A 25507-nucleotide genomic window follows, 5' to 3' on the forward strand; every position below is an offset into this window, starting at 1 on the left:
TACTAAGCAGCAGGTATGGTAACACAACCTGAGTCCAGAATTTTTCCTACTGTATTGTGTCACCTTATATATTTGCTGTTTGCTGCTTTCTTCCTTCAAATGATAAGTGAAAACATTTAAAAAAACAAAAACAATCAATCTGTTGTCAATAGAGGCTTTTCACCCAATGGTTCTATAAGAGCCCTGGCCAATTATCTCTCATGAGTTCTGATGCCTTTGGTAATAGTATTGATACTAATTGTTCAATAGAACCTTTAGAAAGTCAGTTTCCTCGTAGGGCTGCATATCCACATCACAGCAATCTTTGAAGTTCTCTGCCCCACCCCCTCCTCTTTCTCCCCAGCCAAAATGTTCACGTTTCTATTTTTATAGGAAAGGATATTTGTGAAGTATTTTTTTTCCTAGTAAAAATTTAACATGAATGATTTCTCTAATATGTTGAGTAGGCCTTTAAAAAGTGACGTCCCAGGAGCCTGTGAAAGTAAATCAGAAGGAAGGAGATCTCATTGCCTTTTAGAATTGGAAGGGTCTGGCCCATAGTGCTGACAGATGGGGAGGTGGGATTAAGCCCTCGCATCCCAGTAGTGGTTTTAGGACCCAGAAAATTCATGAATGATCAAAAACTGCCAACTGCCTGGTATGGAAGATGTAGAAAGTACATTTCATTTGTTTGACAGCCTTATCTGATGGTGCTAGGCTACCTTGGCTACAACCAGCTACCTGACTGGAGGCCACGTCTCTCTATCATTCGTCTACCTCCTGTAGTATATAGCTAGAGAGATGTTTTGTTTTTTCCTTTTCTCAGACTAAAAGAGTGTTTGATAGCATCTTGTCCAATTCCCTCATTTTTAGGGGGGAGCTAATACACAAAAAGATGGTGTGCCCACACTTGGGAAAATATATAAAATCCTGCATTTTAGTGTCTCAACAACACTGGGACTTGTAAAGATTATACCAACTCAGAATTATCCTGGTTGTAAAGTAATGGAAGATTTCATATTAAGTCTTCATCAGTTAATCTGTACAAACACCTTTTTATTTTATTTGTGTATTCATTTGAAAGGAAAATATTTCAGACTCTATGTCTGAACTTTCCTTTTTGTGGATTGTACAAATAAAAATGTGATTATGGCATAGATTTTTTATTTTCAAGATTTAAAAAAAATTATTCACTTGAGAGAGAGAGAGAGAGAGACAGAGCACAAGCAGGGGGAGAGGCAGAAGCAGACTCCCCACTGAACTAGGAGCCTGATGTAGGGCTCGATCCCAGGACTCCCAGATCATGACCCAAGCCGAAGGCAGATGTTTAACCAACTGAGCCACCCAGGTGCCCCTAGCATAGATGGTTTTAAAAGGTGAAATTTTCTTCTTCTACAATTTGTTAATAGGTTTATAGTATTTTTAAAAAAATGTGGTATTGGATCATCTCCAAAATTGCCTCTTCTGTTTCCAGATGGTAGATCCCGGACACAGGAGGATTCAAAACTAATTTAATATTAAACATACCTATTATGAGTATCTGACTCAGTTAAGAAAAGTTATCTATTTAAAAAATAATCATCTTGGTAAGACTGATGATTCACAGGCCTGTACCCCTGAAACAAATAATATATGTTAATAAGAAAAATATCATCTTGGGGCACCTGGATGGTACAGTCAGTTAAGCATCAAAACTGGGTTTTGGTTTGGGTCGTGATCTCTGAGTCATGGGATCGAGCCCTGTGCTGGACTCCGCAGTCAGTGTAAAGTCTGCTTACGGTTCTCTCTCCTCACTGCATGTGCTCCCTAAAATAAATAAATCTTCAAAAAAAAAAAAAGCCATTTTAACACATTTCAGAATGCACTGTATTTTAATGAGTCACCAGAGCTCTCTTCTCAGTGGGTCAAACAAGGTTACTCATTGTGATGAGGCCATCAGTGATCATTTTCCATCAACATTATGAAAATAGCTATGAGGCTATGATGGGTGTAGAAAGCAAAAGCTATTCTCATTTTCTCATCATCCTGCACCACTCTGTTCAGTTAGTCAGGACTTAACTTCCCTGCCTAGACTGCTAGTGGCTTACTGGCCAAGGAAGTTTTTAACTGGAAGTGGTATCAGGGGTGGTGAGGCTATCAAAATTCACTGTTTAAAAACACATGCTTCTACTCTCTACCACTGGTAAATGGGATTTGGTAGGCCTCGCAAGGGATTTTGAAAGGATATTTTCGGTAAAAGGTGATTTTTATACATTTCCACAAATGGGTCACTGGAGACAAATCTGATGCCATTGGGGCACTCTAGACACAACACGATAGCACGAGTTCACCAATGAACAGAAACCCACTGAGTATCTATTACTGTTTTCTCCTGGGACACAAGATGCTGCTCTACAGAAATAAATTTTAGTTAAAAGATGATTGATTTTACATTTTTCTTTTTGATGAGGGCTGTGTTGGGATGAATGAAAAGCAGGTGTAAGCAAACAACTATATTCCAAAAATGGTCAATTCATAAAATATGGGCACATTCACCCTAGTTTGCTACTGAGTCAACTCTAGAAGATGTCTGTATACATGTATACATTTTGTATCTTTTTAACAGTCAGTAAGTAGTGGATTTAACATCTTTAGCTTATCAAAGATAGGTATTTGATTATATGTTTGTTTTTCCCCCCCACATAAATTTCTGGGTGAAGGAATACAGCTCCTGAACACCAGGGAAAAGTTCACAGAAAAAATGGCATAGAGTTAAGGTTTCCTCTGAGAAGTCCAATGGGCAGAAAGTATAGAAATAGTTACTAAAAAAATCCCATAATTTACAGGATATAAACACTTGATCTTAACACTGTCCAGAGACAGACTTGGCAAATGACATCAATTCCTGATCCCCCCGGGAGTTTATAAATCTAGTGGAAGAAGCCAACAAGTCAAATAAAATATTTTAGCAAATTCTATGGCAGAGGGAGGCAAAAGGATGCTACGGGAGTTGATGGTAAGCGATGGAAGTGGGCACTGTGGTCAGCGAAAAATTCTGGAAGTGATGACAAGATCTGGAGATGGAAGCAGGGGCCAGAGTCAGCCAAAAAAAGACCAGATTTCCCTGAATGAAGAAACAGTGCCTACAACAGTACAGGAGTTTGAGACAATGTGGCAAGTGGCCTAGAAAGACTTGAATGTCAAGGTTCCTGCTGGGGGGAGTGGTAGAAAATACAGAGAAGAGAAGAGAAAAGACCATGAAGGGCTTTGGTTACCCACTGCACTTTGAAGGGAGCTTTTGAAGATTTTTAGTGGGGGGAAGTGTTCATAATTTAACTGTTGTTTAACAGATCACTTGACGAGCAGCGTGGAGGACAACGCAGGATGAGACCGAGGGTGAAGACACTTAATGTGGAAAACACGGTAGTAATTCAAACAAAAGTGCTACATGTCTGGACTGAGCGGGAACTATGGTCAGCTGACTATGGTTTGTCTTTGACTTTGACTCTATGTCTTTGTCTTTGACTCTGGAATCCTGTCTTTGGTACTATCCCATAGTTGCAGCTGACTCTGGACTGATGCAGTGGCAATGAGGTAGACCGGACACAAGATCTGAGAGGTTTAAGGTGAGAAATAGAATAACTGGGTGAGGAGACCAGCTAGAAAGATTCTTAAGGTTTCTGGTTTCACCTTTGATGAAGGGAGGGACTGCAGGAGGGGTGTGTCTGAGAGGATGGTGAGTTGAGCTTGGGATGTGTTGGGTTTGAGAGGACTGTGAGACACTTAGGAGAGATGTCTACAGGCAGTCGAGACATATAGATCCTGAGAGAAGTCTGGGCTGGGGCAGGGCTGCGGTCTCTAATACAGGACCTCCAGAACTGTGCAGTGCATAACCAATCTGAGAAGTCATATGTGACAGCCCTGGCAGAAGGTACAGGTCTGAAATTAGTGCAGGTCAAATACAGATGTCAGCTGGAACTATGGGACAGTACCAAAGACAGGATTCTAGAGAATGAAAATTCACAAGTAAGCAAAGGATTTTTGAAAAGCTTTACAAAAGAGAGTAAGGTGAGAAAGGAAAAAGCCAACATTACCAAAAACTCAGTATCAGTAAAGACTGACACTTTAAATATGTAGGTGGTATTTCCCTGAAGTGAGTGATAAAGTAAACCATTCTTATTATTCCTTATAAGATATATTATTAGTCATACTTATTTTTTTTCTAACTAATGCTAGGATTGTCTGGCTAAAATTGCTCTTAGCCAGAACTTAATTTAAGTCTCAATATTTCTATCAGCGACTGCTACTTTTCAAGGTACTAAAAGTACTTCTTTGCCTGATCCTATTTTCACGTTTTTTTCCCTCCTAAACCTCCCATGCGACCCCTGATCCAGTTGTTTCTTGAATTTTCTTTCATGTTTTACTTATATTACTGCCGTGAGTCCCTGTTCTCTCTGCATTTTCTCAGTAGATATTTAACTAATATTTCTCAAAATATAAATTTGTAATCATTCTTTGCCTCACTCTATAAAATCTGGAATTCCATTTTTCTTAGTATATATGCTTTCGTCTCTGAATTCAGAGTAGGGATCTTGTGATTTATTTAGTTATTCCTTATGAGAACCTAATAGTAGGAAATTCCTACCACACTCCCAAAGCCCGTAAGAACAATGCTGACCGTCTGAAAGGTGGAAGTTGAAAACAGAAGTTCCACAAAACTTTTTAAAAACTCTAGTCAAAAGCCTGTGTTGGTCTGAATAACTGCTTTGGCTCCTAAGTGCACTTTTTAAAACTAGAAGTCACCTTGCCGTATATGAAACTATGTTTCTTTTCCCCAGGAATGAGATTTGGAAGTTGAAAAGTTAGTTTCGGGGTGCCTGGGTGGTTCAGTCGTTAAGTGTCTGCCTTCAGCTCAGGTCATGATGCCCGGGTCTTGGGATCGAGCCCGCATCAGGCTCCCTGATTGGCTGCAAGCCCGCCTCTCCCTCTCCCTCTCCCACTCCCCCTGCTTGTGTTCCCGCTCTCGCTGTGTCTCTCCCTGTCAAATAAATAAATGAAATCTTAAAGGAAAAAAAAAAAAAGTTTCAACTGAGGCTGGCAAACACACCAGGCACGTGACAGATGATAGATTTCTACTTCATTTCTCCAAGTGTCAAGATGTTAATCAGCATTACAGGACCAAGGGTCCTAGTGTTAGATAAATTCAAGAAACGCTGGGTGAGAAACAAGTTTCTTTATTGAAAGAACTCCTCAGAGATAGAAATATATATATATATATATATATATATATATATATATATATATATGACTCCTTAAGAAATGACACAGCATAAATGGAATTTCTCAAATTTATTTGACTTCGAAGACTTGCATTTTGCAGAACACCCCGGAAAACACTGCTGTAATTTTGCAGATGAGGGTCCTAACCCCAGTGAGGTTTGGTGACTTGCCCAAGATCATACAAATAGTTAGCAGCAAAGCTGAGATGACAGTCAGTTCCTCTGATTTTTAAATTGCTCCTTCTGGGGCACCTGGGTGGCTCAGTGGGTTAAAGCCTCTGCCTTCGGCTCAGGTAATGATCTCAGGGTCCTGGGATCGAGCCCTGGATCGAGCCCTGCATCAAGCCCTGCATTGAGCCCTGCATCGAGCCCTGCATCGAGCCCTGCATTGAACGAACCCGCATCAGGCTCTCTGCTCAGCAGGGAGCCTGTTTCCCCCCGCCCCCCAACTGCCTGCCTCTCTGCCTACTTGTGATCTCTTTCAAATAAATAAATAAGATCTTTAAAAAAAATTGCTCCTTTTTCCATTATACCGCACTGCTGGTATGCTACTTCCTTTTTATTCGAACCTGTTCATGGAGCGCAGACCCAAAACTGATAGTACTGACCCACAGAAATTTGTACCTCTGGGACTTATTAAGAGATTCCTCCCACAACAATGACAAGATCTCTCCGGGAGTCTGTCAGCTGCTCTGTGGCCATGAAATGGGCTGTGGGGGTGGGGAGGGTGCATGGGAGGAGAAGCTCCCTGGGATGCTTTAGGATGCTTAAAAGAAAAATGGATTTATGCCGAGGATAATTCCTGGAACAGATGTGAAACCAAATACTTCATCTCACAATCCAGCCCCCGCCCTCTCTGAAAGGGAAATGAAATCGTAGGATTAACCTGCTCCTCATCAGATCATGCTTTGTTTCTTTCAAAAATCCCATGACCCGGGCAGATTCCATTTCCTGCTACTCCCCTTCCTCCAGCGAGAGGGGAGAGCCCAGGAGGGAGACGAGGCTTTCCTTAGGCTCTGTAAGCGCCAGGAGCACGGGGGAGTGGGGATTAGAGAGACACACATGACAGTAAGTCACATGCTACCATGCGCTGTTACCCCCCCAGTTTCCAGCTGCATTTCTCGGTCCACACGCCATCAGGAGGTATCCTTTCACAAATATAACCAACATGTCAGTACACGGATAAACTCATCATTTTGGGAACAGAGAGAAATTAGAATGAGTTAGTTCCAGGGCTCTGTGAAAAAAGTACCTATCGACTGAAAAGTGACTCATTTTTTGGGGGGGGGAGGCATAAAATCCAGGGCTTGTGAGAGAAATAGATGAAACTTTATTATTTTTATTTTTTAAAGATTTTTAAGATTTTTTAAAAGTGAACTCCACACCCAGCGTGGGGCTCGAACTCACAAGCCCGAGAACAAGAGTGGCATGCTCTACTGAGTGAGTCAGCCAGGTGTCTCAAGATGGATGAAATCTTAAATAAGTTGTAATGTCCTGACCAGGTAATGATAGAGCAAAGTAAAAATCCGATGTACGATATACATAATTACCACCAAGCCAGCTGTGCTGTGCTTCCAAGGGATTTGATAATCCAAATGCCAGAGCGTGAACGCTTCTCTAAGAGCCAAAAAGCACGGGAGGTTTCTCACGGTCTGCACCTAGCAGTGAAATGCTCTCCCTGGCGAGCCAGCCCGCTAGGCCAGGATCTCGGGGGCGTCAGCAGAGGTGACTTTCTCTTCAGGTTAGGCTTGGCTGGCAAGTGTGCTCCGCCAGAGAGCTCTGGTGCCCCAGGGCGATGAACGTCAAGAGCTTCCCGGCACACCAGGAGCTGGGTTACTCGAGGTGTCTCGAAGAATCACCTTTCAAAGCCAAGCCACTTGTTCACCCCTATCACAGGCGGGCAACATGACAGTGTGAAGGGAGCGGTGCCTGTGGATGGCAGAATTAGGGGGATTAACAATGGGACAGAAGCAATTGGCGGCACGGCTAGCCCCATTCTCAGCTGCTCTGTTTTGGATTTGGAGCACGAGGGGAAGCTTAAGGCTCCCAGACTAGAGTTAAGGTCCTCCTTGCTCTGTGCTGACTAAAGCCCCCAAAATGCTCTGGAGCCTGACACCTTTCCAAACGGGGAAAAAGCAAGAGAGGCCAGGCCCAGGCACAGCTGCTGTCCCCGAGGCACACCACCTTACTTGGGAACGTCAAAGACCAGGGCCAGAGCGGGACACAGGCCTCTCCCTGCTCATGACCTTACAGCACACCCCGTACAAAGGGGACAAATATTTGCTGACTTCATGAACTGGAGGCACTAAATAAATACTTACTAAAAAACCTGGCCCTCTGAGAAGTACATACAACTTGCTTACACTGAAGGCTTTTTTTTTGTTTGTTTGTTTTACTCTTTACTATTACACTTTTTTAAAGATTTGAGATCTATTTCCCATGCTAATAAAATTCACCCATTTCAAGCGTATAGCTCAGTGGTCTTCTATCACCACAACCTAATTTTAGAACATTGTCACTGCCCCAAAAAGGAAACCTCTGTGCCTCTCGGCAGCCACGCCCCAAACGCCTTTCTCCCCACCTAGCCCTAGGCAACCACTGATCTACTTCCTGTATACGATTTGCCTATTCTGGACATTTCACATGAATAGAATTATTCAGTATGTAGTGGCTTTACATCTCCAAGGTCCATCCATGGTGTAGTCTGTATCAGTACTTTATTCTTTTTGACAGCTGAACAGTATTTGTTGAATGGATATACCACAGTGTGTTTAACCATTCATTATCTGATAGACATTCATGTTGCTTCCCTGTTCTGGGTATTGAGGAATGCTGCTATGAATATTCACATGCAGTTTTTAAGATTTTATTTATTTGAGAGAGCGCAAGAGAGAGCACAAGTTGGGGACATGAGCAGGGGCTGGGGAGGGCAGGGAGAGGAAGAAGTTTGTTGTTGTTGTTGTTGTTGTTTTAAAGTAGGCTCCATAGCCAATGTGGGGCTTGAACTCATTACCCTGAGATCAAGAGTCACACGCTCTACTGATGGAGCCAGCCAGGTGCCCCATGTACAGTTTTCAGGTAGACAGTGTTTTCGTTTCTCCTAGACACACATTTAGGAGTCAAATGCTGGGCCCTAGGGTAACTCTATGTTTAACTGTTTGAGACACTGCCAGACTCTTTTGCCAAAGCTGTCGCACCATCTTACATTCCCACCAGCAAAGCACAAGAGTTCCGCTGTCTGTATGCTCAAGGACACTTATTGGTTATCTGTCTTGATTGCAGCCATTTAGTGGGTGTGAAGTGGCATTTCGTTGGGGTTCTTACTTGAGTTTCCCTGATGCCTAATGATGCAGCTTTTCAGGTGCTTATGGTCCATTTGTATATCTTCTTTGGAGGAATGTCCAAATGCTTTGCACATTTTTAAAATAGGGTTCTCTTTTTATGTGAACTGTATGAGATATGTATATATTCTGTAGTTAAGTCCCTTTCCAGAGACATAATTTGCAAATATTCTCTTTTGTTCTATAGGCTGGCTTTCACTTTCTTGATGGCACCTTTTTATAAAATTTATTTTTTAAAATTTTGTTTTATTTAAATTCAATTAATTAACAGATGGTGTATTCTCAGTGTCAGAGGTAGAGTTCGGTGATTCATCAGTCTCATAGAACACTGAGTGCTCTTTACATCAAGCGCCCTCCTTAATGCCCATCACCCAGTTACTCCATTCCCCCTTCCGCTCCAGCAACCCTCAGTTTGTTTCCTATGATTAAGAGTCTCTTATGGTTTGTCTCCTTCTCTGCTTCGGTCTTGTTTTATTTTTCCCTCCCTTCCCCTATGAAACTGTTTTGTTTCTTAAATTCCACCTATGAGTGAAATCACATGATAATTGTCTTTCTCTGACTGACTTATTTCGCTTAGCATAACACCCTCCATCCATGTCATTGAAAATGCTAAGATTTCTTTTTGTTGTTGATGGCTGAGTAGTATTCCATTGTGTATTTATATACCAGATCTTCTTTATCCATTCACCTGTCAGTGGATTTCTGGGCTCTTTCCATAGTTTGGCTCTTGTGAACATTGCTGCTATAAACATTGGGGTGCACATGCCCCTTTTGAATCACTACATTTTTATCTTTGGGGTAAATCCCTAGTAGCGCGATTGCTGGGTCATAAGGTAGCTCTATTTTCAACTTGTTGAAGAACATCCATACCATTTTCCGGAGTGGCTGCACCAGCTGGCATTCTCACCAACAGTATAAAAGGGTTCTCCTTTTTCCACATCCTTGCCAACATCTGCTGTTTCCTGACTTGTTAATTTTAGCCATTCTGACTGGTGTGAGGTGGTATTTCATTGTGGTTTTGATTTGTATTTCCCCGATGCCGAGTGATGTTGAACATTTTTTCGTGTGTCTGTTGGCCATCCAAATGTCTTCTTGTCATACAGGAGAAATGTCTGTTCATGTCTTCTGCCCATTATTGACTGGATTATTTGTTCTTTGGGTGTTGAGTTTGGTAAGTTCTTTATAGATTTTGGATACTAGCCCTTTATCTAATATGTCATTTGCAAGTTATCTTCTCCCATTCTGTCGGTTGTCTTCTGGTTTTGTCAATTGTTTCCTTTGCTGTGCAAAAGCTTTTTATTTTGACGAAGTCCCAATAGTTCATTTTTACCTTTGTTTGCCTTATCTTTGGAGGCATGTCTAGCAAGAAATCACTGCAGCCAAGGTCAAAGAGGTTGCTATCTGTGTTCTCCTCTAGGATTCTGATGGACTCCTGTCTCACACTGAAGTCTTTCATCCATTTTATCTTTGTGTGTAGTGTAAGAAAATGGTTCAGTCTCCTTCTTCTGCATGTGGCTGTCCAATTCTCCCAACACCATGTGTTGAAGAGACTGTCTTTTGTCCATTGGACATTCTTCCCTGCTTTGTTGAAGATTAGTTGACCATAGAGTTGAAGGTCCATTTCTGGGTTCTCTACTCTGTTCCATTGATCTATGTGTCTGTTTTTGTGCCAGTACCATACTGTTTTGATGATGACAGTTTTGTAATAGAGCTTGAAGTCTGGAATTGTGATGCCTTGGTGGCACTTTTTGAAGGAGATGATTTCTGAATTTTGATGAAGTCCAACACCGTTTAATTTTTGTTGCTTGTGCTTTTTGATGTCATATCTAAGAAACTGTTACCTAACCCAAGGACATGAAGATTTACTTCTATGTTTCTTCTAGGAATTTTATAGTTTTAGCCCTTACATTGGATCTTTTATCAATTTTGAGTTAATTCTGTGTATGGTATGAGGAAGGAATCACACTTCATTCTTTTGTATGTGGATAACCAATTGTTCTAGTACCACCAGTCTCTTCAATCCTAAGTTGAAAAGACCATTGTCTCTTCTTGGCACCTTTGTGGAAAAGCAACTGGTCATACACAGGTGCATTTATTTCTGGACTCTCAGTGCCAGTCCATTGATCTGTCCTATGCCACACTGTCTTGATTACTTTATTTGTATTTATAGCTTTGTACTTATTGTTAGTTTTAAATCCTGTTTCAAATTCTCTGACTCATTATTACCAGGATCCAGCTGTATTCTTTTTGGAGAATCTCAGCAAAGACCTGAAGCACAAGAAGCATTTCTTTAAATGCAACAGGGGTCGTTAATAACCTCTCTCAGTTTCTGAAGTAGCTGTACTGTGAGCAAAACCTTAGGAAGACAACACACATGAAAAGAATTTAGTGTTGAATAAAGTTAAACTTACAACAAGGTTAACCTGCATAATTTGAGAATACATAATCATTCTGCTACAGAAAAATCAAGAGCAAATAATGACTAGTTCATGCAAATAAATGTGCTATACTGTCAATTTATACTGTGTTTAGAGCAATTTATCATTTTATTTTTTTTATTTTATTTATTTATTTTTTTAAGATTTATTTATTTGACAGAGAGAGATCACAAGTAGACAGAGAGGCAGGCAGAGAGAGAGAGAGAGAGAGAGAGAGAGAAGCAGGCCCCCTGCTGAGCAGAGAGCCCGATGCGGGACTCGATTCCAGGACCCTGAGATCATGACCTGAGCCGAAGGCAGCGGCTCAACCCACTGAGCCACCCAGGCGCCCGCAATTTATCATTTTAATTAAGAAATGCATTCATAGGGTTCCTTTTTTTTTTCTCTATGCCTTGTTTTTCCCCCATTCTCCTCTCTTGTAATGACCTTTCTTTTAGGAAGATGGGGACTCTCTTGTATTCCTGAAACCTCCAGGTATCAGGTACTTTCAAGCCCCCACGTACTAAGAGCAAGCCCTAGGTTAAGGAACGGTGTTCCTCTTGGCAGAGTCAAGAAGCTGGTGGAGAAGGGATGGAGAAAGGTGATGGATTCCATCCAGCAGGGGAGGAGACTATGGAAAGAAAACGTGTTGTGACAGAAACTAATGGATGTTTCTTGACATCCATTCTCCCCTTATGCCTCAATAAGAGATTCTCAGAGAATGTGAGAGAGAGGCAGTGTGCGCAGCCAAAAGACTACCTCTCCAGACTTGTTTGCTGCTAGGAGAAGTGGGCCTGGGGTCCAGGTCCGGCCAGTGATGGATTAGTTGGAACTGTTGGGCTTCCAAGGAAGCTTTTTAAAAAAAGTGGGCCAATTTAGGGGCGCCTGGGTGGCTCAGTTGGTTAAAGCCTCTGCCTTCGGCTCTGGTCATGATCCCAGGGTCCTGGGATAGAGCCCCATATCGGGCTCTCTGCTCAGCAGGGCGCCTGCTTCCCCCTCTCTCTCTGCCTGCCTCTGCCTACTTGTGATCTCTGTCTGTCAAATAAATAAATAAAATCTTAAAAAAAAAAGTGGGCCAATTTAGCCGGAACTTGTCTTTTGCCCTTCCTCCCAACCCCCTCTTCTTGCCAGGAACATGGACACAATGCCAGTAGGAACAGGAACCACCCTGTGACCAAAAAAAAAAAAAAAAGAACGCCAATGCTTTAGGGTTGGTCGAGCAGAAGAGAGGAGCCTGGTTGCTCCATTACGTCTCTGAGGAGCTGTGCTAGCTGTCTCCAAATTTCTTGACATGGAAGAAAAATAAATCCTTCACTTATATAAGCCACTGATGTGCTGAGTTTCTGTTACCTGAAGAGAGAAAGCTCTTCTGTCCTCTCTCTTTCCCCCCAACCCTCCCATCTTCACCCCCCTCCTGCTGCACAGCTTCCTTGCTCCATTCCCATCTAAGCTCCCTCTGCCAGTCAGAACTGCTGCCCCTCCAGAGGTGTGGCAGGGAGTGTGGGCAAGCTTAGCACCTTCCCTAGCCCTCCCATCAGTGGGAGCAGAGGCACAAGCCCACCTTGATCCTTATCCTCTCCCTTCCCCCATCTGGCTCCACCCAAAGAGGGAACGTGAAATGGTTGGAGAAAAGGAAAGCCCACCTCGCCCGCAGATGTCTCCACATTACCAGGAATTCCCCTGAGTGACTGGAGATAACTACTGGACACTTCAGAGAGATTCCCAGGCTGGAGAGTTGGGCTACCAGCCACCCAGCTCCATCAGGAAAGGAAGCTGGGAACATGAAATCATCCTGACGGGCCTAGCGTTCTGATATGACTAGGCAGCTCCTAAGTTCTGGAAATAGGGCTGTCTGGCTTTGGATTTCAGCTCCGCCATTGACTGTGTGGCTCAGACAAGGCACCTCACTTCCCTCAGCTTCCGTTTTCTCATATGCAAACTAGAGAACAAAGCCTCCTTCTTCCGTAGGGTTGAGAAGATGAACTGTGACAGCGCCACAATGCTTAGCACAGCCGCCGGCACATAACAAGTGCTTGAGAAAATGGCGGACCATTGTTGCTGTTATTATACTGGTAAAGAGAAAGGGCTCTGAAGTCACATCCGGGTTCAAACCCAGCTTCCCCGCCCATCAGTTATGTCGACCAAAGCTGTTTCCTCATCTCTGCCCCTTTGTTTTCTCTCAGTGAGAGAATGGTGGACTCACTCATCCATAAATACCTATCGCGGGCCTGCCTGACACCAGGTTTTCTGCTCCACTGGGGGCGTATGAAGGGAACGCTGCCACAGTCTAGTGAGGAAGACAGACACTACAGGAAAATCGCAAGGGACTGTAACGAATGCTCCAAAGGAGCACTACCCAGGTCTCTGTAACAGGGACATGTCCTGTCAGAAAGGCCACAGAAAGCAAACGCACCTGAGAGTGGGAGAAGAGCACGAGGAGTCAAATAGCATCTGCGGAAGCTCTGTGGACCCAGGGGTGGTGCGGGGAGCTCAGAGATGGCCAGGACGGCTGGTGTGGAGAACGCATGGAGGGAAGGCGATGTGACATCAGGATGAAAGGTACGCATGCCATGTGAGACCTCTTACCTAGGTTTACCTTCATCTTAAAGGTAATGGTCAGCTTTTCTGAAGGGCTTTAGGTGGTGTGTGTGAGAAACAGTCTGCATTTTGAAAAGCTCAGTGCACAGTGATGTGGAGAATGGAAAGAGAGTAGGGATGGCTTGAGGGTTGATGGGGAGAGCTAGTAGCATAGGTCCAAATGAGAATGTCTGGTGACTTGAGCTTGACTCCTTTCAAGTAGGGAAAACGAATCCATGTTTCAAACTAGACACTTAAGTCACACTTAGTTTTTGGGGTCACTCTGAGCACCCTCTTGAATAAAGGCACAAAGGCAGGGGATTCATAGATCAGCCAAAGCTATAACCATGGGCTTAGGTTGAGTTCCCTCCTCTTCTACACACTTTCAAAGTCATTTTACAAGGCCAACATTACCCGGACACCAAAACCAGACAAAGCTACCACAAGAAAATTTCGGACCAATATCTCTGATAAATGTAGATGCAAAAATCCTGAACAAAATAGTAGCAAACTGAATCCAGCAATGCAATAAAAGGGTCATACCATGATCAGGTGGGATTTATTCCACACACGCAACAATGGAGCAAAATGTGCAAATCAATCAATGTGACACACCATACTAAGAAAATGAAGGATAAACATTAAATTATGTGATTATCTCAACCGATGCATAAGAAGCATTTGACAAAATTCACCATACATTTGTGATAAAAACTCAACAAAGTGGGTAAAGAGGGAACATATCTTAACACAATAAAGGCCATATATGAAAAGCCCGTAGCTGACGTCCTACTCAATTGTAAAGAGCTGACTGCTTGTCCTCTAAGATCAAGAACAAGACAAGGATGCACACCCTCCCCGCTTGTATTCAACAAGGTATTAGAAGTCCTACCGAGACCCATACACAAGAAATAAAAGGCATCCAAATCGGAAAAGAAATAAAACTGTCTCTATTAGTAGATGACATGATATTATACAGAAAGAACCTCAAGGACTCCACCAGAAAACTGTTAAAACTAATAAACGAACTCAGTAAAGTTTCAGGATACAAAAATCGATATACAAAAATCTGTTACATTTCTATACAGTAACAACAAACCATCACAAAGAGAAATTAAGAAAATAATTGCATTTATAATTATATCAAAGAGAATAAAATATCTAAAATAAATTTAACCAAGGAGGTGAAAGTGTTATACAATGAACACTATAAGACATTGATGAAAGAAACTGAAGAAGACATAAATAAACGGAAAATATTCCATGCTCATGGACTGGAAGAATACTGTTAAGATGTCAATACTACACAAGGCAATCTACAGATTCAGTATAATCTTTATCAAAATTCCAATGGTATTTTTCACAGAAATAAAACAAACAATCCTAAAATTTGTATGGAACCACAAAAGACCCCAAAGAGCCAATGCTATCTTGACAAAGAACCAAGCTGGAGGCACTATGCTTCCTGATTTCAAACTATATTACAAAGCTTATAATAATCAAAACAGTATGACATATTGTATTGGCATAAAAACAGACATACTGACCAACAGAACAGAAGAAAGAACTCAAATAAACCCATGCATATGTGGTCAAGTAGTTTAGGACTCATGGAACCAAGAATATACAAAGGAGCCAAGAATATACAATGGAGAAAGGACAGTCTCCAATAAATGGTGTTGGAAAAACTGGACAGCTACATATAAAAGAATGAAATTGGATCCCTATCTCAACCAGACATAAAAATTAACTCAAAAATGGATTAAACACTTTAAAGTAAGACCTAAAACCAAAAAACTCCTAGAAGAAAACATAGGTGGTAAGTTCCTTAACATGGGTCTTGGTGATTGATTTTTTTGGATTTGACATCAAAGAAAAGGCAACAAAAGCAAAAATAAACACATGTTGACTGCACCAAACCCAAAAGCTTTTGTATAGTAAAGAGAACAATAAAATGAAAAGGCAACCTGCCAAATGGGAGAAAATATTTGGAAATCGTATATCTGATATAGGGTTAATATCCAAAATATATAAGGTATTCATATAACTCAGTAATAAAAACAATCTAATTAAAAATGGCAGAAGAGGGGCACCTGAGTGGCTCAGTCAAGCATCTGACTCTTGATCTCAGCTTAGCTCTTGATCTCAGGGTCATGAGTTCAAGCCCCACACTGGGCTCCACACTGGACATGGAGCCTACTTAAAACAAAAATGGCAGAAGAACCCAACAGACATTTTTCCAAAGAGGACATACAAATGGCCAACAGGCAGAGGTAAAGGTGCTCAACATTCCTAACCATCAGGGAAATACAAATCAAAACCACATGGAGATATCACCTCGTACCTGTTAGAATGGCTAGTATAAAAAAGACAAGAAATAACAAGTGTTGCTCTGTTGGTGGAGACGTAGACTGGTATGGTCCTGGAACGCTCTGGAGGTTCCTCAAAATATTAAAAATATAACTTTCATATGATCCAGCATTCCACTTCTGGGTATTTATGCAAAGAAAACAAAACCACTAATTCACTGCATGTTGACCCTCTGTTTGTTGCATTGTTTACAAGAGCCAAAATGTAGAAACAATCTAAGTGTCCATTAATGGAATGAACGAATAAAGAAAATGTGGTATATATATTCAATAGAGTATTATCCAGCCATAAAAAAGAATGAAATCTTCTCATTTGTTGTTAACATGGACAGACCTTGAGGGCATGCTAAGGTAAAATAATTCAGACAGAAAAAGGCATATATCATATGATCTCACTTACATGTGGGATCTAAGAAAACAAACAAACAAACATACCCAAACAAGCTCATAGATACAGAGAACAGGTTTGCAGTCGCCAGACATGGGGATGGGGAAAAATGACCAGCTTAACCACTTTTAAGTGAAGAGTTCATGGCATGAGGTACATTCATGCTATGCAATCATCAGCACCATCTATCTGCAGAACTTTTTTCATCTTAAAAAACTGAAATTCTGGGGGCACCTGGGTGGCTCAGTTGGTTAAGTGTCTGACTTGATCTCCGCTCAGGTCTTGATCTCAGGGTCCTGAATTCAAGCCCCACATGGAGCTTACTTAAAGACAAAACAACAACAACCACCAAAACTGAAACTCTGTATCCACTGAAAAATAACCCCCCATTCTCCCATCTGGCCAGACCCTGGTAACAACCCTTTTGCTTTCTGCCTCTGAATCTGACTGCTCTAACTATCTCAAATAAGTAGAATTATATACTATTTGTCTTCTTGTGATTGGCTCATTTCAGTTACCATAAATCCTCTCGGTTCGTCCATGATGTAATGTGTATCAGAATTTTCTTTCTTTCTAAAGGCTGAATACTATTGCATTGTATGTACATACCACATCTTGTCTATCCCTTTGTCCATTGATGGACACGTGGGTTGCTTCCACCTTTAGGCTGCTGAGAAAAAACTGCTATGAAAATGAGTATACAAGCATCTATTCAAGACCCTGCTCTCAGTTTTTGTGGTTATACATCCAGAAGAGGAATTTCTGAATTATACGGTAATTCTGTTTTTTAAAAGTTTTTAGAAAACGCCATATGATGGCACTGAACTTGAAGCAAGACCAGGTAGGGAAGGTAGGAGGTAAGAGTTGAGAAGACTTTTGTTTTTGAGAGCATGGTATGCTAAAAATAAACTAGAACACACGACTCCAGAAGCATCAGGGTACATCTTACACTACGCATAACACGAGGCGGATTTCTACGACTCGAGTACAGTGTCCAATGTCAGGTAGCAGACAACTTAGGAGAAGCCTAAAAAATTCATGAAGAAATAAAAAAAGAATTAAAAAAAAATCTGAGTGTCCAAAACCAAAACCTGATCTGTGTTATAAGGTCAAAGAGCTCCCTCCGATCAGCTGGTATAGAGGGACAAAAGCTGAAGGAGGACGTTTTCCAAATAAACTAAACCTCATTTTGACTTTGTTCCCTTAAAGTGAGATCCTTGGATGTGGTTAAAGTAGAACATCTTTTTTTTTTTTTTTTTAAGATTCTATTTATTTACTTGTCAGAGATCACAGGTAGGCAGAGAGGCAGGCAGAGAGAGAGAGAGGGGAGGAAGCAGGCTCCCTGCTGAGTAGAGAGCCCGATGCGGGGCTCGATCCCAGGACCCTGGGACCATGACCCTAGCCGAAGGCAGAGGCCTTAACCCACTGAGCCACCCAGGCACCCCTAAAGTAGAACATCTTTATACTGAATTCTGCTTTGTAACAAGTAAGTGTATTATTTTTTAAAAGATTTTTTAAAGATTTATTTATTTATTAGAGAGAGAGAGAGAGTGCACAAGTAGACAGAGTAGCAGGCAGAGGCAGAGAGAGAAGCAGGCTCCCTGCTGAGAAAGGAGCCCGATGCAGGACTCGATCCCAGGACCCCGGCCGGGATCACGACCTGAGCCAAAGGCAGCCGCTTAACTGACTGAGCCACCCAGGCGTCCCAACAAGTAAGTTTATAGTAAGTTTCTGAATGGGTATAAGAAGTTGTAATCTGAAGGACAGTGACCAGTCATTCTCTGATTTCAAGGAAGTAGTTTTATAACTTTGATAGGCTTGAAATACTGTACTAGGTAATTTATAAGGAAGGTTATTCTGAGTTTTAAGATTGTTTAATAATATCGAAGAGGTTGCTGCCTGTGTTCTCCTCGAGGAGAACACAGGCAGCAACCTCTTCGACGTTCAGCCGCAGCAACATCTTCCTAGGAACATCACCAAAGGCAAGGGAAGCAAGGGCAAAAATGAACTATTGGGATTTTATCAAGATCAAAAGCTTTTGCACAGCAAAGGAAACAGTGAACAAAACCAAAAGACAACTGACAGAATGGGAGAAGATATTTGCAAATGACATATCAGATAAAGGGCTAGTGTCCAAAATCTATAAAGAACTTAGCAAACTCAACACCCAAAGAACAAATAATCCAATCAAGAAATGGGCAGAGGACATGAACAGACATTTCTGCAAAGAAGACATCCAGATGGCCAACAGACACACGAAAAAGTGCTCCATATCACTCGGCATTAGGGAAATACAAATCAAAACGACAATGAGATATCACCTCACACCAGTCAGAATGGCTAAAATTAACAAGTCAGGAAATGACAGATGCTGGCAAGGATGCGGAGAAAGGGGAACCCTCCTACGCTGTTGGTGGGAATGTAAGCTGGTGCAACCACTCTGGAAAACAGCATGGAGGTTCCTCAAAATGTTGAAAATAGAACTACCCTATGACCCAGCAATTGCACTGCTGGGTATTTACCCTAAAGATACAAACGTAGTGATCCGAAGGGGCACGTGCACCCGAATGTTTATAGCAACAATGTCTACAATAGCCAAACTATGGAAAGAACCTAGATGTCCATCTACAGACGAATGGATAAAGAAGATGTGGTATATATACACAATGGAGTACTATGCAGCCATCAAAAGAAATGAAATCTTGCCATTTGCGACGACGTGGATGGAACTAGAGGGTATCATGCTTAGCGAAATAAGTCAATCGGAGGAAGACAACTATCATATGATCTCCCTGATATGAGGAAGAGGAGATGCAACATGGGGGGTTAAGGGGGTAGGAGAAGAATAAATGTAACAAGATGGGATTGGGAGGGAGACAAACCATAAGTGACTCTTAATCTCACAAAACAAACTGAGGGTTGATGGGGGGAGGGGGGTTGGGAGAGGGGGGATGGGGTTATGGATATTGGGGAGGGTATGTGCTATGGTGAGTGCTGTGAAGTGTGTAAACCTGGCGATTCACAGACCTGTACCCCTGGGGATAAAAATATATGTTTATAAAAAATAAAATAAAAAAAAAGATTGTTTAATAATAAAATACATTATTTATGAAATCTTTAAGGTTAAAGCATTTTAATTTGAGGTTAAGCATTTTACTTGAAGCCAGGAGAACAGGGGGCGTAGATTATTTTTCAGAAAAATTTTATGTGTTTTATGTATTCTTTTCTTTAGGGCTGATATTACAAGGTAATGAAGCATTTTGGGTGTTCTTATGGATTCCACAAACACACAGAATGTAATCCTGCCGTCATAGAATTTATGGTCTTACTGGAGACAATTTACCCAAGGAGAAAGTAGGATAAAAGAATGACAAAAATACAAACTTTGTGACGTAAATTGTAAATGCTCTAGGGATTTAAAAAATGGCAAGATAAAATCTAATTATATGAATATAGCTTACTAGACAAGACCAAAACCTAACTAGACCTTTAGAGGATAAGAAGGATTTGTATATGTGGACAGGGATTCCAGGTGTTAGGAGAAATATGAAAATTCACTCATTCATCCATTTAATCAGCCTTTTACGTCCCTGCTCTGGCCTGGACACTGTGCTAGGCCCTAGGGTTTCAGAATTAAGTGAGAGCTCCTCCTTGCCTTCAAGAGGATTACGGCCCTGGCAGTGGGGTAAGGGTCAAGGAATCCAGAAAGATACTAGAGTGTTGTAAATGCCCCAGCAGATAGCTGGAAGCACAGTCAAAGCACCTAAATCATACTGGGGGTGGGAATGGGCTAGGGTTGGAAAAGAGGAAGGACAAATAGGAATCAGCCCGACTGGGGGGAAGCAGGCATGAGGTGCCTAGGGACAGAATAAAGGGACAGAGAGCGAACATGCCATGACAGGTCAGAACGGTGCTTGGCTCCAGTTTCCACGAGACGTTTCCTCTGCCACCTGCTTTCCAGAGCACATCGGCGCCATCTTCAACGAGCCATGTAGAAGACTAGGCCTCTGTGCCTTTGCCTAAGAGCACAACTAGCTCTCACCGAGCCATCACCCGAGAGAAGGTATAGGATATGTAGGATTATCTAAGACACATGCAGTCCATCCACCCCTCCACAGAACCACTATCTCATTGGATTATACTGGACCACAAAGTGACTTGGACTGTAATAGTTCACAAAATTGTCTTCACTGACTTGAACTGCCATGTTTTGCCTCCGTGTAGCTCACACCGAGGAGCAGTCCCTTGAAACACACCGCTGTGCTGTGAGGGCACCATTACTCTGTTCAGTGTCCTCGCTTTAAAGCATGTGAAATACTTCTTTTAGAATAAGATCTAGGAAGGGGCTCCTGGGTGGCTCTGTGGGTTAAACGTCTGTCTTCAGCTCAGCTCATGATCTCTGGGTCCTGGGAGGGAGTCCCACATCTGGATTCCTGCTCAGTGGGGAGTCTGCTTCTCTCTCTCTCTCTCTCCCCCACCACTTGTCTCCTCCCCTTGTTTATTCTCTCTCTCTCTCTCTCTCAAACTCTCTCAAATAAATAAATAAAATCTTAAAAAAAAAAAGCAGCTAGGAAAAAGTTTAATAATTTTCCTCTGGAGTATGGCTTCCTTTTTGAAAATGAGAACTACAGACCTCGATGTGTCAGGTTTCTCTTTTTGTCTGGCCTGTGAGAGAAGACTCAGAACCAAATCTAACCTTGATTATCATAATTTTATTTGGTCTTATATTTGAAAAATGCGAACCATCTTGACCTTTGGCCTTGGTTTTCCCTTTATATTTTGTTATTTTCCTGCAGGTGCTTTTATGTTTTGAGACTTGATGCTAGGGATGAAAAGTCTGTTGCACGTGCCACCTGAAGAAACGGCCAGAAACGCTGAAGCTGGCAGCTTCGTGTCATGTCGTTACACTCTCCTGGTCACAGGCTGGCCCTGGTCTGCAGGCAGCAGCCGCCCCCTTTAGCTCTGTACACCAGCGGCACTTTGTTGGGTGAATGAAAGCCCAGTTTTCGAATTCTGTCCTTTGATAGCTGCACACCGAGAGAGAAACAACCACACTGAGAGAGGCGGGGTCCTGAGGAAGGCAGAGGTGCTACCCAGGAGAAGGGTGGAGGCCAGCTGTCCTGGGCACAGGGACAGACTGACAGACATGCTGTTGAGCCACTGATTAGCCATTGCTAATTGTCCCAAATAAGTGGTAGGTTTTTATGAGGTCTGGCCCCCGAGACTATTCCCTATGCTGATGTACACGAACTTTCCTTAACAGAGGTAAACTGAGGCGGTCTCTCTTTTATTAATCAAAAGGCTACAGAGACAACTCGACTTCTCTGCATAAAAGAGGAGGGTAAGAACACGTACACAGAACTGCAATTTATCCTGGAGAACAGCAGCAGGGATGGCTGAATACAAGGCCTGCGAGGAGTCCTATTTCTTTCTTTCTTTCTTTTATTTTAAGATTTTATTTATTTACTTTACAGAGATCACAAGTAGTCAGAGAGGCAGGCAGAGAGATGGGGAAGCAGGCTCCCTGCTGAGCAGAGAGCCCGATACGGGGCTTGATCCCAAGACCCTGAGATCATGACCTGAGCCGAAGGCAGAGGCTTAACCACTGAGCCACCCAGGTGCCCCGGAGTCCTATTTCTAAAAAAGAGCTGCATTTTCAAGATGCCGTGTTCCAAAACCCAAGTAACGGCAAGCAATTTATTACCTAATATTATTTTGCAGTTCAGCCATAAGAAATTATAAAACAACAACAACAACGACCAAAAAACCAAAACACTTGTTAAATTCTAAAACATCTTCATTTGGGTTCATCCCACGAACAAACATGTCTTAATTTCCCTGGGAAGCAGAGGAGAGGTGGATGGGAGGAGGAGAAACACCTCTGTCACCTTTTGGTCCAATTGAATGTAAAAAGGAGGGATTTCTTTTTTTTTTTTTTTTTTAACCTGATAACCATAAACAAAGAAATAACATTAAAATACTAACTTCTAACCAGTTGACCTTTCCATTCACTTCACTGTCTTAGAACCAGGTTGGTTTCCCAGGTTACATCCTCCTTTTGTACTGGGGATACATGCTGTGTTTTACCCATACGGCTAAGGGGACATGCTGCACATTTAAGCTGTTCCTCTCTGGTGGCAGGTAACTACCTTTTTTTTTTTTTTTAAGGTTTTTTATTTATTTATGACAGAAAGAGATAGCAAGAGAGGGAACACAAGTACAGGGGAGCTGGGGAGGGAGAAGCAGGCTCCCCGCTGAGTAGGGAGCCCTATATGGGACTCGATCCCAGGCCTCTGGGATCATGACCTGAGCCAAAGGCAGACGCTTAATGACTGAGCCTCCCAGGTGCCCCTGGCAGGTAACTACTTAACCTGGCCTTAGGTTTCAATAGAAGAAGGTTCCTGATACCTACAGGAGTCCTGAATGGAAATGCTGGCATGTTCGAAAGAGGAGTACACAAAGAAGTATAAGAGACTATTGTTTTATATTTCCTAGCGATGCTCTGCTCATTCTGAGGACAAGAGAGGCCCAGTCTTTTCCTTTATAATTATAATTTGAAAGAATAAATGTCAATGGCAATCAATGCTAATGGAGAAATAGACTTCAAGCCACCATTCTCCACGCCCTACAGTTACCCACCCACACACTCTGGGGCCCAGTAAATTCTACAGATCAGGCAAGCAGAGATGTAAATATTTCCATGTACAAAACTTGCTTTTTCCAAAGACAGGCATGGCCTAGCATGCCATTTTCTTTCTTTAGAACTTTGAGGAGCAATTATGACCCGAGGTTATAAGGATGGTAAAGCAAAGGTATGTGCCTATAACAAGCATTTCTTTGAAACCGACAGCAAGATGTGTGGGTTCCACACATCCAGAGTATAGACTGATAACTTGTAGTGATAAGTATAAAAGCTAACAAAGTAAGGCAATGTTATGCTGGTTACCAGCCCAGTTCAGGAATACAAGAATAAACAGGATCCACTTCCACCCAAAGTGAATGGATATCTCACAGGACAATTCGAACGCACTACGAGCTGGGGTGGTAGGCACAAGTCTAACCACCCAGGGTGCCAAGCAACTTTTTTTTTTTTTTTTTTCCAGTGGGTGTGTGTGCTTCTGTAACATGAACGTAATTTGAGAAAGGGGCCACTGCACTTTCCACGTCTCTTTATAACAAAGTAGTAATTGTTAACAATGGAAGAATCATCACTCCTCTCTTGGGAGTTTGCCAGCTCAGCAAGAGACAATATCAATTTTCTGATGTTATCTCTCTCCGTGGTCCACTTCTTAATCCATTTCAGAAAAAGAGTTCCCTGGTTTTCTTTAAGGCAAATGAACCCCCTTTTGGGTGGGATCTTAGAGGTATCCCCCTACTTCCTCTGAACTGAAAGTCAAGTTGTCTCCTGCCCCACTTCCAACCAGGTTGTTCTGCTAGGCTTGAGTTTTGTTTCTGAACGTAGAAAGTTACTAAATGAAAAGAAAGAGGCCTCGGGACAGGAAAGCATGAAATTTCAATGGCTGACAGCCAGGTGATTTGGCCACGTAAAGGGATTCACATCCTTCTTGTGTGGCTGCGGCCAGACTGCGGCTAGCACCACACATACTGTTAAAACATCACTTGTAGAATACAGCCTAGAATGAAGTGAGTGCTGTGACCAGTTGCTTAGAACTTGGTCATATAAACCTAATTGATTCAGATTTTTCCGTGTTCCCTGCTAGACATATTAAAGATATTCTCTCCATTGCCGCGTGTTCTAAGAATGTACAAGTTGAGTAAGGTATGGTCCAGTCAGTGTGGCTATGGAGGCGATGAGAACAAGGCCTGGCAGGAAGTTGATTATACTCAGGGTCCCAGAGAGTGGGTCCCTACGTGCCTCACAGGGGAAAACACCAGTGTGGTCCAGAGATGGAAGACAGGAGCGAGGAGAAAGTCTAGGCCAGAGCCTTATTTGGGATTTCCTTGGAAAAGGCAAGGCAGGGCAGAGTAAACAGCTTAAGACTGGCTTGTTTTAGTAATTCTGGTGGCCTCTGGGCTATAGCGGTGGTCTCCAGCTGCCTGGAAGCTGGCCCTGGAGTGATCTGGGGCAAGGGAAATGTGGGTTTTCCATGTGAGAGTTAGATAAGGAGGTGGTTGGGTATATAAACTTGGGATTAGCTGGTTTCTGTCTGAAAGGCATACCCGTGGGCAAGCTGATAGGATCTTTCAGAATCAGCTAGCCATGGGATAGGCAGTCTCCCCCTGGCTCCGTAAGGCCCCAAATGCTAAAGCATCAAGAATACAGAAAACACAGTTAACTGGCTCTGTGACGAAGAGATGCCGAACAGACGACACAGAACCTAAGAAGACACAAAATCGTGCATGTATTTAAATATGGCCCTTGCCTGAGACAACAAAGTAGGCGTCTTTGAGAGTCTCAGTCCCCGGTATCCTTCGGTGTGGCTCCCTCATTCTTCGATAAGGACAACTGACGTTTTCTCAGTCTTAGATAACAAGCTATGCAAACACACTTCAATCTTCTCATCTCCTTCCTGCCTCCCTAAACCCATACAGGAAGGGGTTCTAGGACTGTTAGAGCTGGTGATGACATTCCTTTGTGTCTGCGGTTGAAGGGACGTCTGCCAAGCAGTGATCTGCCTACACCCCATTCACAACAAGGAGAAAGCAAGCATCCAGGTGGACTCTGGGTTCTCCCCGCTTCACGTCGTAAACTACCTGTTTCTCTTATTTGGCCTGGCAGGTGGCAATGGGCTGCCTCTGGGACCTCCCAGCAGTTCTGCTGCACCATGGGAGGCCGGTCCTTCAGTGTCGCTCTGACCCACTCTGTTATCTGAGTCCATACACACTCGGCACGAGGTCTCACCACTGCAGCTCATCACGAAGTACAGCATCACCCACCCCTAGCTTGTGCGCAGCTCAGTTCCGCAGGGCTGCTTGCAACAGACTGACGTGTCGAGAGATGGGCTCTTTCCCAAGGCTTCTCTGCGGATGATCTGATTTTGCCATGCAATGTTCTGGGTGGATTGTAAGAGATACTAATGAAATAGGTTCAAGGAAAGTGATATTACAACTGTGGCAGGTCCAAGTCTCACAGTCCTGGAAACTGATGGACATTAGTACTTTTTGGCAGGTCAGTGGTTTAGTTTGGAGCTTGGTGTCACATTCATTCTTTTGGCTG

The 25507-nt window shown here is 42.7% G+C and overlaps 1 protein-coding gene across 10 annotated transcripts in view; it reads right to left on the reverse strand.

Annotated features, from left to right (window-relative positions):
- TTLL5 (tubulin tyrosine ligase like 5) overlaps positions 1-25507 on the reverse strand; it is a 284234-nt gene that overhangs the window by 17111 nt on the left and 241616 nt on the right. For 5 of the 10 annotated variants that reach the window (XM_047735331.1, XM_047735328.1, XM_047735329.1 and 2 more), the window contains one exon: positions 7150-7166. The exons of 3 other annotated variants lie outside the window; for them this stretch is intronic. Coding sequence is in view for 2 of the 7 variants with exons in the window: in XM_047735326.1 (XP_047591282.1) it covers positions 21286-21356 (71 nt within the window). In the remaining 5 variants the exon portion in view is untranslated. Of the gene's footprint in view, positions 1-7149; positions 7167-10194; positions 10935-21025; positions 21357-25507 lie in introns of those variants that run through there. 2 more of the 10 variants (XM_047735327.1, XM_047735326.1) reach the window with 2 other exon arrangements.

Source organism: Lutra lutra, chromosome 7, assembly GCF_902655055.1.
Source record: "Lutra lutra chromosome 7, mLutLut1.2, whole genome shotgun sequence".
Taxonomy (NCBI): domain Eukaryota; kingdom Metazoa; phylum Chordata; class Mammalia; order Carnivora; family Mustelidae; genus Lutra; species Lutra lutra.